Genomic DNA, 17,588 nt, shown 5'->3' with positions numbered 1-17,588 from the left:
CTACATGCTACAGTCACACCATTAGGCAACTCCTCCAAGTGGAAGAAAACAAAACGACAAAACTGTGACACTTTCAAAAAGGCGACTTATTTCTCCAATCATTAACGGTTGTATTTTGCGAGAACTTACAAATAACCCTTTCTTTTATTTTGTATTAGACAGTTTGTTTGTTTTGTGTCTTTTGTTTTAACCACAATGCCGACCTGCGTTGGTTTTCAATCTGTTATTGTCTTTCTTTTTCTCTCTCTCACTTTCATTGGTTAATGGTGTTGATAATAGCATCTCATTTGATAACTACTGTTTGTAATGATTCTACTCAGCTGAACCTCAACAAAACAACTGTGAATGGCTTTTGTCTACTTTTGTCTTTGTGGGGAGGAGACATCACCCGCCATCTATTGTAATTAGGAGATATGAGCGCAGGTCGGACCTATGAAGGCTTAGGTCTGTCAGCAGTGTGAGCACGACACAGAATGTCAATAAAAATCACCATGCTGGCAGTCGGACCAAAGTTGCTTTAGGTCCAACATTGCAGTGTAAAGTGTGTGGGGGGATTATCTTTGTAAATCCCAAAGTGTCAGCAGCACAGAGAGAGTTAATGCAGTTGTGAAAATACACCTGAGAGAGACAGAGAGAGAACTGGGTCATACTACAATCCTGAGAGACAGGAAGATGGAAAGAAGGAGTCAGTAAACTACAATTACCGCTCTGCTCTCTCTCAGGGGAGCAAACCCCGTCCCACTATGCACAACACACACTTTATAGACCCAGGGTTTATTTCCTAATTCCATATTTTCCATTGGACTTGCAAAAAATAAACATGTAGAAATGCATGTGGACATATTGTGAAAGGTATACATTGTAGTTGATTTATTTATTTCTCAAGTAGGGGAGGACAGCAGGTTTAAGATTTTAAATTGTGCTGTTTCCTGCAAAACTGGGGGGAGATTATAGCTGTGCGCTCTATATGTCCTCCAGGTCTGTACAAAACTCTGTGCTGGAGAAACACAGGCCAGTGCTACTTCTTATCCAATTACCAAAGCCTTATCTCTCCCCGCTCTGTGGGAGAGTCAAACAAACCCAGACAAACCAGCAGCAGCAGCAGGATTAGATTCAAGCTTTTTCTGTTTCTTCTATCCAGCAGATAAATTCCTTGGCTTCAGTAACATGTTTTTTTGGGGGGTTTTTTGGTGGGGGGGGTCGTCTTCTTGTTTTTTCAGTCGAGAGTCTCATGCAGGGAGCCCAGCTGATAAAGTGGAGCTGCGGCGCTAATTGTGGAGCTGAGTGAATGCGGGTTGTGCCAGACACACAAACACAGTAAGGCTTTCCTGAGATGGAGATTAGAAAAAAAAAACTCTGAACGCCGGCCAGGTCCCTGCCGTGCCGTCGTCCTCGTGTTTCTGTTGGCAAAGCTGCCTCTGGACGCAACTCCTCCGGCCCGTCACTGAAACAGACCAGCTCCACCGACGCTCTGCCCAGCCAGCACGCACCTTTCTGAACGGCACGTTGTATGGAAAGTATATTTAATAATGAAAGAGCTGCTGGGCTCCAGAATGACCAATGCAGAATGGAATTGTGGGATTGATTCATTTGTAAACGTTCTTCTGCTCTTGTGCTCTAATGTTTGTGGCAGGGCGTTTGCGAGTGTCAGAGTGTGTGCAGTACTCACTGGTGCAGGCGGAGTCCGGCGAGTCGCTGTCGGCACGGTAGTAGCTGTTGCGGCAGGAACAGAGGGTGGAGGCACCGGAGCTGGTACGGCTGTTGGGGGGGCAGGGAGAACACAGCCCCTCTCCCTGGCGAGACTTGAAGGTGCCGGGGCCGCAGGCTGGGGAGACACAGGAGGGTTGGGTTAGAAAAGGCCATGGCACTGCAATGAAATGCAGGCTGTTGGGGCCACGGAGGGCAGAGAGGGAGGCCACAATACCAGCACTGGGGGGAAAACTGCAAAAAAGACTGGATTGTGTTTTCACCTGCAAAACCAGACTCACTCACTTTCCAGGGCAGGGTGAATGGGCAGGACAGGTCAGGGCCAGGAAAAACATGCAACGCAAGCACAATCTGAAATGCAGACACACTGTTTCATGTCCTGCAGTCTCAAAGTCATGACAATGGAGTAATCTATCCCTCCCTCTGGCTCCCTCTCCCCGGATCGCTGTATTGACTGACTCTATACACAGTGGCCCCTGCACCACACTTTCCCTCTGTAGCCCAGGACCATGAGAGAGGGGCAAGACAACTGGGGGAATATAAATAATTCATAAAGGCGGAAGTTACTGAAAAGATGAAAGAAAGAAAGAAAGAAAGAAAGAAAGAAAGAAAGAAAGAAAGAGAATGCCCTTTTGGTAATCAAAGTTGAACACCACAGCAAAATCCCATGAGTGGGGACTGCACTGTACCCCTCACATGAGAATGAAAAAGCTCTCATTTTCCCCATCTGTCCACCTGGGCTGTATAGTATAGACACTACAGCCTCAGTCCATCTCCACTGACACAGAGAGACACAGACAGAAGGAGGACAGAAGAGAGGAGAGAGGGAAGAGTCAGAATTCATGAAAGAGGGTGGTAGTTTGAATCCTGGGCTTATATTTAAGAAATGGGGGTAGAATAAATGCTTCAATTAGTTTTGGAGGAGACAATTTTAAATATATATAAATATATGCTGAAGTCTGACATGGTAAAGGCAGTATAGCATTACAGTTCCTATTAAAGGGTCACGCTCCTGTGTAGCACAGACATGCTCAATAGATGTAGAGCAGGCCAGTGCGCCCTCTTACACAGGCAAGCCATCACAGTGGAGTGAGCGGTTCTCCTTAAAATGGGAAAGTTATTTTGAAGGAGTGAAAGTGCTGATCACTGGCTTCTAGGAATATACAGTCAGCCTTTTCCTTTCATTCCCCTCTCTCTGACTGAGAGCGAGAGTGTGTGTGTGTGTGTGAGAGAGAGAGAGAGAGAGAGAGAGAGAGAGAGATGGGGGGGTGAGGGAGGAGAATGGAGAAACCAAAAAATGCAAATCCTACAGGCAATCGAAAAGCGCAAGCCACGTTTTTGTCCCTCTCTTTCTCTCCCAGTCTCTTTTCCCCCTCTCTTGCAGTAAAGGCAGTGGCAGCTTATGAAACTGATTAAAATTTTAGCTGGAATTGGAAGTAAAAAAAAAAAAGGGGAATGGAGAAAGAAAAAAAAAGGTCTGTTGCTGTTTAATATTCATGTGGTTGTCCTCTTCACTCCTGCAGGGTATTAATGAGCGAAACGGCCTTCAGATTAACGCGGTTTGAGGCACAGGAGTGCGGCGGCTGGGAGATTTATCCCTTGCCGCTTCCGGGCGCTTGATTAGAGAGCTTTTTTATCAGGCGCAGTCACTGGGGGTTTAACCTTGAGCCGTCGAGAGCAAACAAATGAGTTTTTAAACACAAAGCGCAGAGATTTACTGTCCAATGTGGCAACACTTCCCCTAACCCCCTCCCTGACTCTCCCCGTGTACAAGGAAATCACACCCCCTAAAGGTGGGGAGCCACTGCAAAGTCATCTTATACTTCAAGGGGTGCTCTGACCACATGCACTGAGAGAGGTAGGGGTTAAAACAGTATGAGAGATGGAAACAGGAGTAGGACTAGATAGTAGGAGAATGATAGAGATTGAAGGACCACATCCCGAGCAGCCTTCGGTGCCAGTGGCGGGTAGCCCTTACCTTGGCACTGTGTTTCCTTCATGGCAGGCTCAAACCCGGCTGCACAGGTACACGATCCGACTGGAACCATCCATTCGCCGTCACCATTGCAGTACAGCTTGAGTGGAACAGACACCTCCAGCGCATTGGGGACACAGGTCCCTGGGGCGATAACCAGGGAGGTGGGCTCAGCGCCTGTGGCGGTCTCAGGAAACATGGCAAAGTTGGCAATAGTGGTGGAGCACTTCTTGTAGAAGACCCGCACTGAGATCAGGGACATACAGGCACCCAGGTCTTGGAAGGCCAGGTAGAATCCGTTACGGGAGAGCGGCCCGAAACTGCGCACTTTGGTGTTGACGCGGCCGGACTCCAGCTTGGAGAAGCTCTCATCAGGCGCAATGGTGTCCACCTTGACGTAAGGGTTCTCCATCCAGAACGGGCTGGTGGCTGTGGCCGAGTCGCTGTCGGATTCATAGTAGAACAGGTTGAAGGTCTCCTTGCAGGAACCTGGGATATTGGGGATGCTGTTGCAGTCCCGCACGGTGAACTTCATCTCCACATAGACGCGCAACACGTCCTTGCGCGGGATGAAGTCGCTGCGCAGCCAATTGTTCTGGTTGAGCTCACGTACATTACACACCTGGTATGTCCGGATGGGGTTCATGGCCTCATCATAGCCACTCACTTCCTCCCACTGTACACAAACCAAGAGAGAGACAGAGAAGATTAATGACAAAAAGAAGATACTGTTTTATTTATTTTTGCTAGCATTGTTATGGTAATATGGTCTAAATCTATGACAGTCACTCTTGGATCTATGAGAGCAGCAGGGTCTACTGTTTCTTTTTTTTCTAGTTCAGCTCTTAATGAACAGAATCATTTATTGACTTAACTAGTCAGAATGGCTGTTGTTTCAAGACATTTAGTCCTTTTAAGGGCTTAAGAGTTCCCTGTAAAACCTGAAGAACTGCTGCTCTCCAAGACAGGAGCGAGAATCACTGGACTAATGCCTGAGATATTTAGTATATAGCGCACAGCAAAAAACATGAAAACGCTGTGCTTGTGACCTTTGCACTTTGACCTTTCCCCTCCTCTCTGGGCCCCACCTGCTCCACTGAGGCCCAGAGCAGGAGGAGGAATGAGGAAATGTTTGACAGGCCATATAACAGCATTCCGCTGTCTCCGGTAGACCGAGTGAGTCTAGAAGTGACAGGAAAAATACACTCACACACATACCCATACAGTCTGTAATAATATGGACATAAACTGTGTTAGGACAAGAAAGAAATAAAAAAATGAAGAAAATGAAAGCCAAATAGGCTAACAGACAAATCAATAGGTATATACAAAGATAAATAAATAAATAGATAAATAAATAATGTGCCATGCACTCCTGTATAATCAATAACAATCCATTCAGTGTCATTAAGTCAAGTGTTATTCCATGTAATCCATCCTATCATTTCTGTTTAGGATGATTATGAATCAAAATAAAATACCTAATTTATCACAATTATCATAAAGTGTCAGCAGTATCAGTAACTGTGAAATATGAGTGGATGTTTACCTCATTCTGCTTCAACAAGAGACGCATCGCTTCACAAGCAATTACATTTCAATTACTGACATTATTACACTGTGACTGTATCACTCTTGCCAGCCAACAGAACAATCATTTTGTTGCATGTTCATTCTGTTATCGGAGACAATTAAAACTAAAGCATCAAACTATTCAAAAAATGATTACCGGCAGACGAAAAAAATAAAAAATAATAAGCCAGCAGCCTTGTTCCTTTGTCAGGAAACACATTTCAATGTGAAAAAAGGAAATGTCTGAGATAAGTTGATATCCTGTATGATTCAGAGATTGTCTGCCAGGTAGTGAAGCTAGAATAGTGATCATTCCTTTGTTTGGGGTCCCCGCAATCAGGATCCCCCAGAATGTCATAAAGGAATATAAGAAAGGGCACAAAGAAGAGACAGGGATGATGCCCACTTTCCTTTTCTGGGCTCTAGTAGATGATTGAAGAAGACGCTTTTCAAACACATAGATGTTACATTGCCCGAGAAGCCACCTTGGTCTAGCGAAGCTGGGGGTTCGACGTGCACCTTGGCGTTTAGGGAGAAGCATCTCCTTAATCTAGGACAGCACTCTGCATCGCCAGGGGTTTTAATTAGCATGGCAATATGGATGCAGGGCGAGACAGGCTATTTATCCATCAGGCCCCACTGGAGACCAGATGCCAGTGCCTAATTGAGCTTTTACCTTGAAATGCTATTAATATAGGATCCAATCGTTGACAGGGAGGGAGGGATCGATAATCACAGGGCCAGGTCAATAAGAGCCAAGGAAGGCAGGGGAGAGAGTTGACTATGAGCGGCTCGCCTCCCCAACGTGCTTGGTTAAATAAATGTTCAAACGCACTCTCATCTTTCTCATAAGCGTCCTGCCTGATTCCTAGCTATGGTCTCACTTTCAGAGGTCGGTCCAAAGTGTGACTGAGGGGAGAGAGTGTGGACAGTGTCTGTGGGCAGGCCTAATTCCATTTCCAATTCCTATATAAAATCATTTCCGGCTCCAATTCCCAGCCGTGCCTTGAGCCTTGTGTCACATTTGCACTGTAGTACTATCGAGGCTGCTCATTTTCTTATGACAGGGCTCGCTAAAAGGTGGCGGTCTCTGAAGCAATTTATTAACAAACAGAAAACGGTTGCGCTGTTCCCAAGATGAATGAGATGGAATGTAAGATCATGTGGGAAAGACAGATTCTGGGACTAGTTCCCGTTTTTTTTATTCCCAGCATGTTGAGCCCTTTCCGTTGTTCATTTTTGTTTCTCAGGAATTATCATCTTCCCAAAATATGGTCTATGCCGGTAAGCTGCGGTGCTAAGCCTCTGAAAACAAAGGCAGAAAAATAAATGAAAAAACAAAAACAGGAGGAGGTATGCCAATTCCGACAGAGAGAGAGAGAGAGAGAGAGAGAGAGAGAGAGAGAGAGAGAGAGAGAAAGAGAGATGGCACTGTTTTGAATAGAACAGCAAACAAAGCAAAACCGAAAAAAAAAGAAATTTGAAGAGATTCCCAGATTTTACTGCGTCTCCTCTAAGCCGATAAATTATCTAAACCTCTCTGCCTCCCTCCGCTTGATAAACATAGCTCCACGTGCCATTGCTACGGAGTGACAGAACACTCCCTCCTTTAGTGCCACAGAAGATTGGTGTGAAGAGAGAGAGAGGGATGGGGAGGTGAAAAGGAGCATCTGTTGAGGTTTGGGGTTTATTAACGCCCTGGCCTGGCCTGGACTGGTGGCTCAACATGTGTTCTTTAACGATTAGAGGACTGGAGGGAGGGGTACAGATGCAGTAACCGCCTGTGGATCGGGGAGTCGGGGTCAGCGCTGTCACTGTCTGTATTGATGCTAAGTTACTCGGAAGTAAAGGGGGCTTGCGAACAGCTGGGACTGGCTGAGTGGGGAGGGGGACAGCACCCTGAATCAGGCTGGGGTGGGGGGTGACACAAAGCCAGGGGCGGGGCAGAGTACTTTGATGTGGGGCTGCAGAGAGGTCAGCCAGCCCCCTAGTCCTGGTGAGGCATTGACATATGGAGGAGGGGTAAGAGGTAAAGACCGGCGGTGGGGGTGGGGGGGTGTCATCCATTATTGTCTGTTTGGGTTGGAGAGTAACAATCCGCTTTGTTAAGGTCTCCATAAGATAAGCAGCCTTTCTATTTGGTACAGTTTTTATCCAGCTGAATTCCTCAGGTATGGTGTAGGTATGGGTGTGAAAGCTTGTCTGTTTGTGTTTCTGTGTGATATTCAATATAGAGGTGGTGTTAATTAGAAAAACACAATTGACATTCTGCAGCACAACCACATCGTTCTCAAAGCAATGCCATACTCAGAAGATAAGCACCAAGGCTAGACTCTCACTTACCCCTGTTTCTGGGTGTACGGTCCAGGCCAGCTCTGATGTGGCCCACTTGGTGTCCATCAGAGTTTCTGAAAATGAACAAGAGAGAGGACCGTGAGGAATAAGAACGGCGAACCATGGTCGTGCAGAATAAAATAAGTAAATGTAGTGCTGAACACAGGCAACTCTGCCCCTCAGAGCTTCCTGTTGTCCCGATTCTCTCAGCATCAAACTGAACTTTGAAGGATCTCAGTGTCTCAGCCTCCCCAACGTAGCTTGGCAATTTATTCCATGCATTAATAATTCCACTTTATAGTTATGAGTGCAGAATCTGCTCTTTACAAATTTCCATTTAGCATGTTCAGCTCTGATCTGAGTTACTGAGGAGGCCATTCAGCCTCTATTCCCCATAAGCTTGTAGCTTCATGATCCAAGTGTCCCCTCAAGACCCTGCTCATATACCTCCACGGTGACATTAAGAAGGAAAAAAGGGGATTGTGTTGTACCCTCTCAGTGCAGACTGTAATTTATTTCCATTTAATTTAACTTTCATCAACGGCCATGTGAGCTACAGAACACCATTGTGAAGCCACAGCGACACCTTGACAGGCAGGCCTCTGGGAATCCCAAGACTAGGACAAAATTCAGACAAAATCCCAAAACACGCTGCAGAGGAAGGCCAGGGAGGAAAGGAAAGCACCTTTGGGAGGCAGCTCTCAGTTCTGCAGCTTTTCCAGCAGTGGAGGAATCAGGCTTGGACTGTTATATTGTAAACCTTTCATTTTATTTATTGTCCAGGGAAGCTGAATTGCGTATTTTGCATGCTAGTTGTTACATTTCTCATGCCGGCTTCCATATGCTTCTGCTGTAAAGTAAGGTACAAGTAAACACCAGCCACGCCACTAAAATCACAAGGAATTAGCGCTGGAACAAAACCGTGGATGACTGGAATGACACTACAATGACCATTTTAAAAAGAATTGCACCTGTCTTTGTAATATTTAGCTTTTATTTTTTTTTATTAAATGCTCTGTTGAAATGAGCTTCCTGAAGCAATAGTGGGATTGTCCAGTTTTCCCATTACGTCCTGTGCCTATTAAAAAAATACGAGCGTTGAGCTGTTGACCAGATACTGTTGTGTTTGAGTCTCCACGATTGTGTGTGATCTTGTGTCGTCTTTGCATCCTTTGAAGACTGTCAAAGAATATCAAGGCTGCTGACGTTTCCTTATGCCAGGAATCTGTATACCAACGGCTTTCCCTTTCCTTTCGAGCTCAATTGACTGTTGCCGTCCCCTGTAAATGCTGTTGACTAGAACCAGACAAAGGAAAGAAAAAGAAGAGAAAACAGAAAAGCACTGGGGGTGATCTCAGAGGGGATGGCGCTGATGCACTCTCGTTAAAGTCTTATTAAGGCGCTTGTTAAAAGATTTAATTACACGTGTTACTACTGGCTGGGGCTCGGCAGAGAGTGGGAGTGATTGCCACTGAGCAAACACAGCAGCACCCCCCCAATCAACTCCATATTCACTCACAGAACACCTCTTCTCCAAAATAAAACTGAATCATATCAGATGTGCTATTTTAGTCTCTCTCTTTCTCTCCTGCTTCCTCCCTCATTTCCCTTGTATCTCCTTCCCCCTGTCTTCCCTCTCTCCATCTTTCTCAGAACGTGTTGGTAATGGTCAGTGAGCCGTGTACTACAGTCTGTGCTCTACCTGTGTATCCTCCCTCCTGGCATTTATCTATTTCTCTCTGCATCAGTCGCTCTCCCACCAGTCCAGTCAATGAGATATACGCTGCAGTCAGACAGTTGCATGTCGTTCTGTCAGTATTACACTGCTCAGTCAGTGTAACAGTGTGCAATGCTCATACAGTGTGCAGTCAGTATCGCAGTCCTTGTGCAGTCAGTAAAACAGCGCGCAGTCTGTAACAGTCAGGGTATTCTCCCTGCGCTGGCTGCTCCGGCTTTCTGTCCTTCAGCTCCTCTGTTAATTAAACTCCACTTCAAAGCCTAGCTGAAGGCCGCCTCTCTGCTCCACTTCCCTTGTTCCAATTAAGAGCTTTGTTCTGTTGCTTCTCTTTTTTTCATGTTCTTTTTACTTTTTTATTTCTTATATTGGTTCAGGTGAGCTAACACGAAACTGGAAATTGGAAATTGGAAATGAAAAGGCGGCCACAGTTCCACAGGGAGAAGCTGAACTGAACAGGGCATATCCGAAGCCCGGCACACCCTGACAGTGCAGCAAAAACACACTCTGGGCACCGAGAAACAGTGCCACACGCGCCCAGGCTCCGACACAAACGGAAAGGCCTGAGTCAGGGGGAATGGGGTGGAAGTTGCTGGAGCTTAGGGCTTGTTTTGTTTTTGCAGTGGCTATAAAACCCTAAAGCTGGTCTTTGTTTTTCCCGTGTCTGTTTTTAGATGAGATAGCACTCCTGATTGAATGGGAGAGGGGCAGATTGGGGCATCACTGACCCCCTCATCACCCTCTCCCTGTACCCATCCCCCCGGCGCCGTCCACGCAATTACACCCAGAGCAGAAGGAAGGGCAGGGCTGAGGTCAAACTGTGTTTTTCAATTCCCAGCATCATTTCCAATTCCCTTTTCCCCTCAGCGATTTGCACTTCCAAATCCCAGGTCGGTGTCGTAAAAAGCAATTGGAAAATCAGATCAGAATCGAAAACCAGGAAGTGGGCTTACAAGACGTGTGCATTACGCTCTGTACTTTTGTTGTGGTTGTTGTTGTTGTTTTGAATTGATTCGTCTTTAGAAAGATTAATGAAAGCATCTGGGAACAAAACAGACATGACAACTTCAGCTCCTAATGCAGTTAAACCTGAATGACAGGTACACCCGCAGAAAACACTGTTTCTTGGTAAGTACACACCTACACAACTAGATCTCTCATGCACTTCCTTACTTATTACATGCTTCTACACTGTAATTACAACAGTTTACATTCAATAGCTAAAAGAAAAGGTTTTTGCTCTTTCCTCCACGCACTCCGGTACAGCACTAATAAACTCCTATACCTTCACACACATACAGCCAGTCTTTCTCGCGCACGTACACTGCCTATTGATCATCTTCTGAATGAATGCCATCAATCGGCTGATCCTATAAAACTGTGCCTTTTAAGGTATCAAACTTTGCCCGAGGCACATGTACGAGGCTGTACTGATACATCAACACACACAGACACTCTGACTTACTGACTCACTGACACAGTCACACACACGCACGCACACACACACCAGCTGACACACAGTCCAACCCTTCAGTGCTCATTCCTAATCCCATAATGACAGACTGTGGTAATAACAGAGCGGGCACTGAGAGACACAACCCCAGCCCGTCCGAAACACGCACACATTACACAATACTCGGTCCGCTGCAGGGGGAGGGTTGGGGTGGGGGGGTTGGGTGGAGGTTCGCTGGTCCTGGGAGCTGATTTACAGGCTTTTACAATATTTCTTTGTTGAAACAACTTGCCTTGTGAAAAGAAAGAGAAGAAAAGAGAAAAGACACAAAAGTGGCACAATTTTCTTTCCCCAAGAATGTGTTTTTTGGTTGTTTTTTTAAACACCTAGCGAGAGAATGCCAAAGCTAGATCTTGGGCAGGTGGGAGATTACTGAGGATTAAACTGAAACAGTTTCTTTCGGTGAAGGTTGTAACTTCTATGGTTGTCGTTCCAGTTTTTGTGTTTGCTTTACATTTGTGGTTAATAAATTCACCATGCAGAATGCCAGGAATGGAAACGCATTGTACTCGTTTTACGTTGAAACTGAAAAAACGTTTTTCTACAGTGAATTGGTAAGACCATTTTGTAAAGATAAATATGTGGTGATGTTCCAAAATACAGTGTTGGAATTAGTCAGTGCACAGGAGAATAAAGGACAGCGTGAATTTGGCTGATTACAGAAATGTCTGTTGATCTAATGAGCTTAGTTGACAGAAACACATGTATGCACAGCATTAGCAATCTAAGAAACTATAACTCCCAATGGTACAGTCCCGTTTTATTTTGGCAGAGAAGTGTCCTCAGTAGAGCAACACTCTCTTTCCGAATTAGTCTTATTAGGGCTATTAGGGCGATTGCTGGGCTTTTGTCATTTGGCATATTAACACTTAGGGAAAGAGAGAGAGAGTGGGGGAGAAAGTAAAAAAAGGAGTCCCCATTTACATTCAAATTGTGCAGCCAGTCTCCTTTTGTGCAGCCTGTAAGCCCAGTAATTAGAATCTGGTGGCTGCAGACCCAGAACAGTAATTGGAAATCGGGGTTGGCTGTGGCCGCATTCTCCGTCGCTGGTGTTTAGAGATGTTCTATTCAGACACCCCCCCCCCAAGCACGGCCTGCAACATTAACATCCCAATGGCGAGGGTTGGGGTTCTCCCAGCAGCCCCCCTTGTGTATTATACAGTAAGGGTATCTTTGTCACCGCCAGTGCAGCGGCGTTTTCATCTTTTTTACTTGACTAGCTGAATGTTTCCCTTTATACGGAGGTTTCACTTTTATTCATAATTTGATGTTGCAGATTTAACTGGACATGACGTCACTGGAGGGAAAGAGAGAGAGAGAGAGTGAGAGAGAGAGAGAGAGTGAGAGATCCAACTTTGAAATACTGCAGAGTCGAGTTGCATTGGAGCATATTAAACATTGCCATACTGCATTCATTTCTGAAGACACTGCAACTTAATACCCGATATAACAGGAAATTAGAATGTATCTGTGCAACGACTGAGTATTCCAGCTTGTATAAACAGTCCTAAACAAGAACAAGGGGTAATGTTTCTCCTCGCAGTCTGCAGCACAGATAAGAAGGAGAAGAGGGAGTCTTTGTGAGAGGTATTTCCCCGACTGTGCCTGCAGCTCAGTGTCGGTGAACACAGTGCCGCGGCCCGGTAGTCTGTGGAATGCCTGTGAACTCCGGCAGTCGCGGCTGGTTCTCAGAGCGGGGTCTGTAATTACAGCCGGGAGGATCAGACACTCAGGTGTGCCTGCGGGACATCCCTGTGCATCCAGGTGGACGTGGGGGTGGGGGGGCAGAGAGAGAGAGAGGAGCTTCCAGGGACAGGCGATGCTGTAAATCAGCCACCGAGGATCCGAGGATAGTCGAAAAGCGCTGAGAGTGCTTTGCTGGACTAGGCAGAAGTTTCCACTGTTAGGGAAGCAATGGAGTATAACTGTTCTGGGCAATGTGAGGCTTACATAGGTGATGAACAATATTTCAAGTATCGGTGCATCTTAATACGAGATGCACCAATACTTTAAAAATTGTTCGCCCGTAAACAAGCATCTCCCAGTTAACAAGCATCTCCCAAGACCATCTCTAACTTTCAACTTTTCCCTTGAAAAAACGAAACCATTGTTTGCGGGGGTAAGCAATGACAGAGAGCATCACAACGCGTCTCTCCCAGGGAGGTCCCGCAGCGGGAGCTACCCCGAGGGAGAGTAAACACACATCAGAGAGAGAAGCGATGGAGACGCAGCCACACACAGCACGGGGAAGAGACCAGAGCACACGAGACGAGACATGGGACGAGCAGCAGGGCTGGACGGATCTGAACTGAGTCAACACTAAGCACACTGCAGTTACACAGCTCCATAACACAGACACTTCACGAAACAATGAGAAATATACACAAACACATGCCGATCTACGGTCAGTCATGCAGAACCCAGGAGTATTTTGGGAACAGTCGCATTACATTTGGGGGGTTTCTGATTGTATAAAGACACAATATTGCTCGACTGATTTCACTACAAACCATCAAAAGGCCATCAACCAGACAGCAGCCTTTGGGAACCAGACAATCAACAATGGGATGGATTGTAAGCTCCCCTCCTTTCGGACAACCTGCCTGTGTTTCAGGATCCAGCCAGACCACTGCACTTAATTGCACTTAATCTTCATGAGTACATTCTCTGACTGCCTGATCGTTCCTGCGAGGTTGGGAACAATGACGCACAGTAGCCGTGCTCTCCACTCTCCCCGCTACAAAGAGAAAAGGTCGCAGGCAGGTTTGGGAAAAAGCCCCGGTACTGGCAAACTGCTACCTGGAGAGATCAATCCAAGAGATCAGCATGTATTTTCTATTAATGATTATTTTTATAATCTCTCATTCGAAAAGTGTATGGTTGCCAAAACAAAGCAGCCAGCAAAACAAAAGCCTGGCTGTATAATCATCTCCTGCCTATTGTGAATTTTAACACCAGTCTTGTGAATCCCACATACCCAGTCATTACATTTTCATCCGTGCCGCTCTGTTTTCCCTCAGCCGTGTTAAGCGACAGAGGATCGGGCCATTCAATCACTTTATTTTGTTCAATGTAGCCTGGTAAACCATGGTTTAAATTCAATGTGTCGCATGGCGTGAGCATCTAGGGGAACTCGATTTTCCATTCTGAGGACAAGCAAACCTGCTGCGTCCATTCTGTCCACCCTACCAAGGATTTGCCCCACTTACTTATAGTGCAGGATAGTCTAGCAGTTCCTGTGCGAAAGAATAGACATTTGTGTTACTTGACACTATTTTACCTTACTTTCTGTACATGCACATCTTTGCTACAGTATGTTTTACAATAATGCTATGGTTTGCCACTGTAAAGAATTGTGCTAAGATGGAAAATCACAATGCTAAATCATGGTGTTATCCTACTGCAGGGCGGTAATTCACAGCGAGAGCATAGTAAAAGCACAGCAGAGTGTTTTCAAAGCAATGTCAATGAGTGTAAAATGCAGAGGAGAACCATGGCATAAGTGCAAAGCGACCATGCAAATTTAATAGGGTGTAGCAGGAGTCTGGGGAACGAGTGCGTCTCCGGGCCTGACCCCGTTCTCAGTGCGCCGGCTCTCAAAGCATCAGGCCTCCCCGCAGCTCTACAGCAGAGATAATGCCTCTCCCCGAGTGATGCTCCAAATCTATATAATTATGATTCATGCGCATCTTCCCCCAGTAATGTTAAATGATTTTCTTATCATCCAGAAACAAACTCAAATGACTCTGGGACTTCAATCTCCACAGCAATTTCATCTCCGAGATCACGGGGATCAGGGGACATGTCTCGGAGCTGCCGGGCCCATTCGGCTCAGAGCAGGCTGGCGCTGTTGCTCTCCTCAAAAGACCTTGGCTTTGGTCATGGGGACTCCCTGCTTTACTGGCTCACTGCCCCTCTCCCAGTCTCCCCATCCCGACATCCTTCCCCAGTCCTCAGCTCTACCCACAATGCCACAAAGCCTTCCTCTCCCTTGATCTGTCATTTCATTACCTCTTATTTCCAGCCCCCGCTTCCTCCCTTCCAGTCTCAAAGCTCTTACCCAAATCTGAGTACCTGTTCTGTAACGCTTTAATTCGAAATACAGAAAAAAAGATACATCCGAAATAAATTGTCAGATTCGTTTTGAACACCAGCTGACTCCTCTGAAAAGATCAGTGTGTTTCCCAGTGACACTGTGTAGAGCCACTCAACAATTCTGTGCTTCACAGCAGGGCTCTGACTGATCTGAAAGCGAACAGGACAGCAGTCTGACGAAGAGAGACGCACACAGGGGCATTTCCATACACAGAAACACACACACGTGCCCCGTTAACCAAAACACAGACCTACCACACAGATCAACTCTTTTGTTAGTCAAATTCTCCCCGAGGAGCTAGGCAATGACATCGGTGAAAATGAACAGAGCATCCATTTTCTTTCGACCTAACTATATACGAGCTTTGCCAGATTGACTTGGGAGAAAAGACGCCTTGCACTTGCCATGGAACTAATAGAATCAAACTCTTCTGTGCGTGTGTACTTAAACAACACTACTGATAAATGACACATTATTAGGCTGAGCAGTAAAAGCTATTTGAAGATGATAAAGCCAGGGGAAATGTGTTCACAATGGCTTCCCCGGAGGTTTGTGCATGTGATATATAACTCACTAGAGCCGGGAATCGTCTGACGTACGGGTTAGAGCTGTGTGATCACTTGAGCTGAGAGCCATTCTTTCCTCACCTATAGACGCCGTAACAGGAAAACTGGAATACTGTCAGCAACAGACATGCACTTCAGATTAATTCAGTGTCAGGCTTAATAGCAGAAGCTCACACACGCACACACACACACATGCAAAACAGCACATTAAATATTTAAAGCACAGACGTGGCTGAGCAAACACTGCCACACAGATCCGCAGCGTGCTGTGTACAGCCGCCGATATTCGCATGCAAACACGCCAAATCACTGTTTTGCGTTCCTAATAAAGCTTGCAACCCAGCAGGAAAATCAGATTGAAAGAAAGTGCTGTTTGCCAGGAGGATTAGGGATTAACTTGGGACAGCGGTACCTGTCTGTGACTGCCTTCTTAGGTTTTAAAATGGAACTTGCAGGGTGGAAGTGTTTAAATGATGTAGACTTTAGTTGTTGGACTAACTAACACGTCTGTTTTATGTCCAGATGATTATTTCAACAAAAGGAAGAAAAAGAAGAAGTGGGAGAAGGCAGATGTTTCTTGGTTTGGTTTGTGTGGGAGCTTCATTGACACAGCAGTCCCAGGCCAGACAGGTACAACCTTTGATCAACCCTCACGTTGCAGGGTCATTAGCATAGAGCTCCTTAATGCTCAGCTACCCCCTCATTGCGATGCAGGTCAGGAAGCAAAACACAGGGAGCAGTTACAGAGTGACAGGGAGGAATGTGGGGCTGCAGTGTGCTTCCTGCCACGCTGATTTGCTTTCTCATCGACTCCGTATTTCACTCTCCCTTTCTCCCTACTTCCCCGTCTCACTTTCCCCATGTTTCACTGTCTCCTTCAGCCACTGACTCACACTATGAGAAATCCTTCAGCAGCACTTCAATCGTGACATATATCTAGCCTGGGAGCATGTCCTGTGATTGAATGAGGTCATGTGATTTATGTTCCACCAATACGGATGTTGATGCCATTATGAGTTACGTGCTAGACGTCGTTGTGATTGGCTGAGTGATTAGACAGTGGCTGAAAACGAAAAAAAAGAAAAAGAACCTCCGTAAACATGGTGGAATCTGAGCGCTTTGTTTAAACGATGTCTAAAAATGAGTCATGTCAGACCATTATTATTTTAGCCAATTGTGTAGTTCAGCAAAGGTGAATGACCCTGGATTCTGAACAGAGCTTGTAGGACTCATTCACCTTCACTGAGGTGCAGAGAACTAGAATGAAGTGCAACTTCAAACTCTGGTGCATTTGCATGTCTGGGTATATTATATTATTAAAGTGGGTCAGAGTGTTTTATTTGTGACAGTGCCAGCCTGTCTAGCAAGAGACATGACATAACTGAGAATGGCACCTTGTTCTGATCTCTGAAGTTAAACAGAGCTGGGGTGCTTGTTACCTTATGCCACTTCTCTGCAGTGATTTGCTATGTAAAGCTTTTACTAAGAGCTGCAACGACCTTTAATGACCTATAATGACAAACAGCTGTAAGTTGTTTATGTTTATGGATCTATTTCACGATTTCGCTGTAAAACAAAATATGATTGTTTGTGATTTGGCATCATTACCTCATTACCTAAACTGTCTGGTGGATCGTTATTGTTACATTTTTCCGACTCGGGCTGCCAAAGTTCTGCAGTGGCTGTGCTGAAGCCCTTCAACACAACACGCGTTTCCCAAACACTCAGCCGTGTTAAATAATACAAACGATCATGCCATTGTTTAGAAAGCCCTGCCGTTCTCGAGTTTACTGACCAAAACAAATGTTGTCCAGTATGTGTTTCTGCTGCCAAGCCTTCTGTTAATGTTATCAATGTTTGAACACCAGGCCTCGGATGAAACTAAAACTTTGACCTACATGCCAATAGCAAATCACGATAGCAATCCTTGATGATGGTGTGTTTCAATCAGGTAGAAGCATATTAATTTAGAGAAGAAAGTCCAATCAAAACAAAAAAGTCATCAAGTAAGAGGTCTGTAACTTCCAGATTTGCAGGCAGGACAAAGTTCTGCTTTATTCCAGGCACAACTTGTGTACTTATATTTTCAA

The 17,588-nt window shown here is 45.6% G+C and overlaps 1 protein-coding gene across 5 annotated transcripts in view; it reads right to left on the bottom strand.

Moving 5' to 3' along the window:
* ephb3b (eph receptor B3b) overlaps window positions 1–17,588 on the bottom strand; it is a 52,505-nt gene that overhangs the window by 17,058 nt on the left and 17,859 nt on the right. For all 5 annotated transcript variants that reach the window (XM_066709094.1, XM_066709093.1, XM_066709096.1 and 2 more), the window contains exons 2-4: window positions 7,598–7,662; window positions 3,686–4,358; window positions 1,670–1,825 (exon numbers count right to left, since the gene is read on the bottom strand). In XM_066709094.1, coding sequence (XP_066565191.1) covers window positions 1,670–1,825; window positions 3,686–4,358; window positions 7,598–7,662 — 894 coding nt within the window. The remainder of the gene's footprint in view (window positions 1–1,669; window positions 1,826–3,685; window positions 4,359–7,597; window positions 7,663–17,588) is intronic.

Source organism: Amia ocellicauda, chromosome 7 (assembly GCF_036373705.1).
Source record: "Amia ocellicauda isolate fAmiCal2 chromosome 7, fAmiCal2.hap1, whole genome shotgun sequence".
Lineage (NCBI taxonomy): Eukaryota > Metazoa > Chordata > Actinopteri > Amiiformes > Amiidae > Amia > Amia ocellicauda.
Note: the sequence above shows the minus strand (reverse complement) of the source record. Positions and strands in the feature narration are given on the sequence as shown.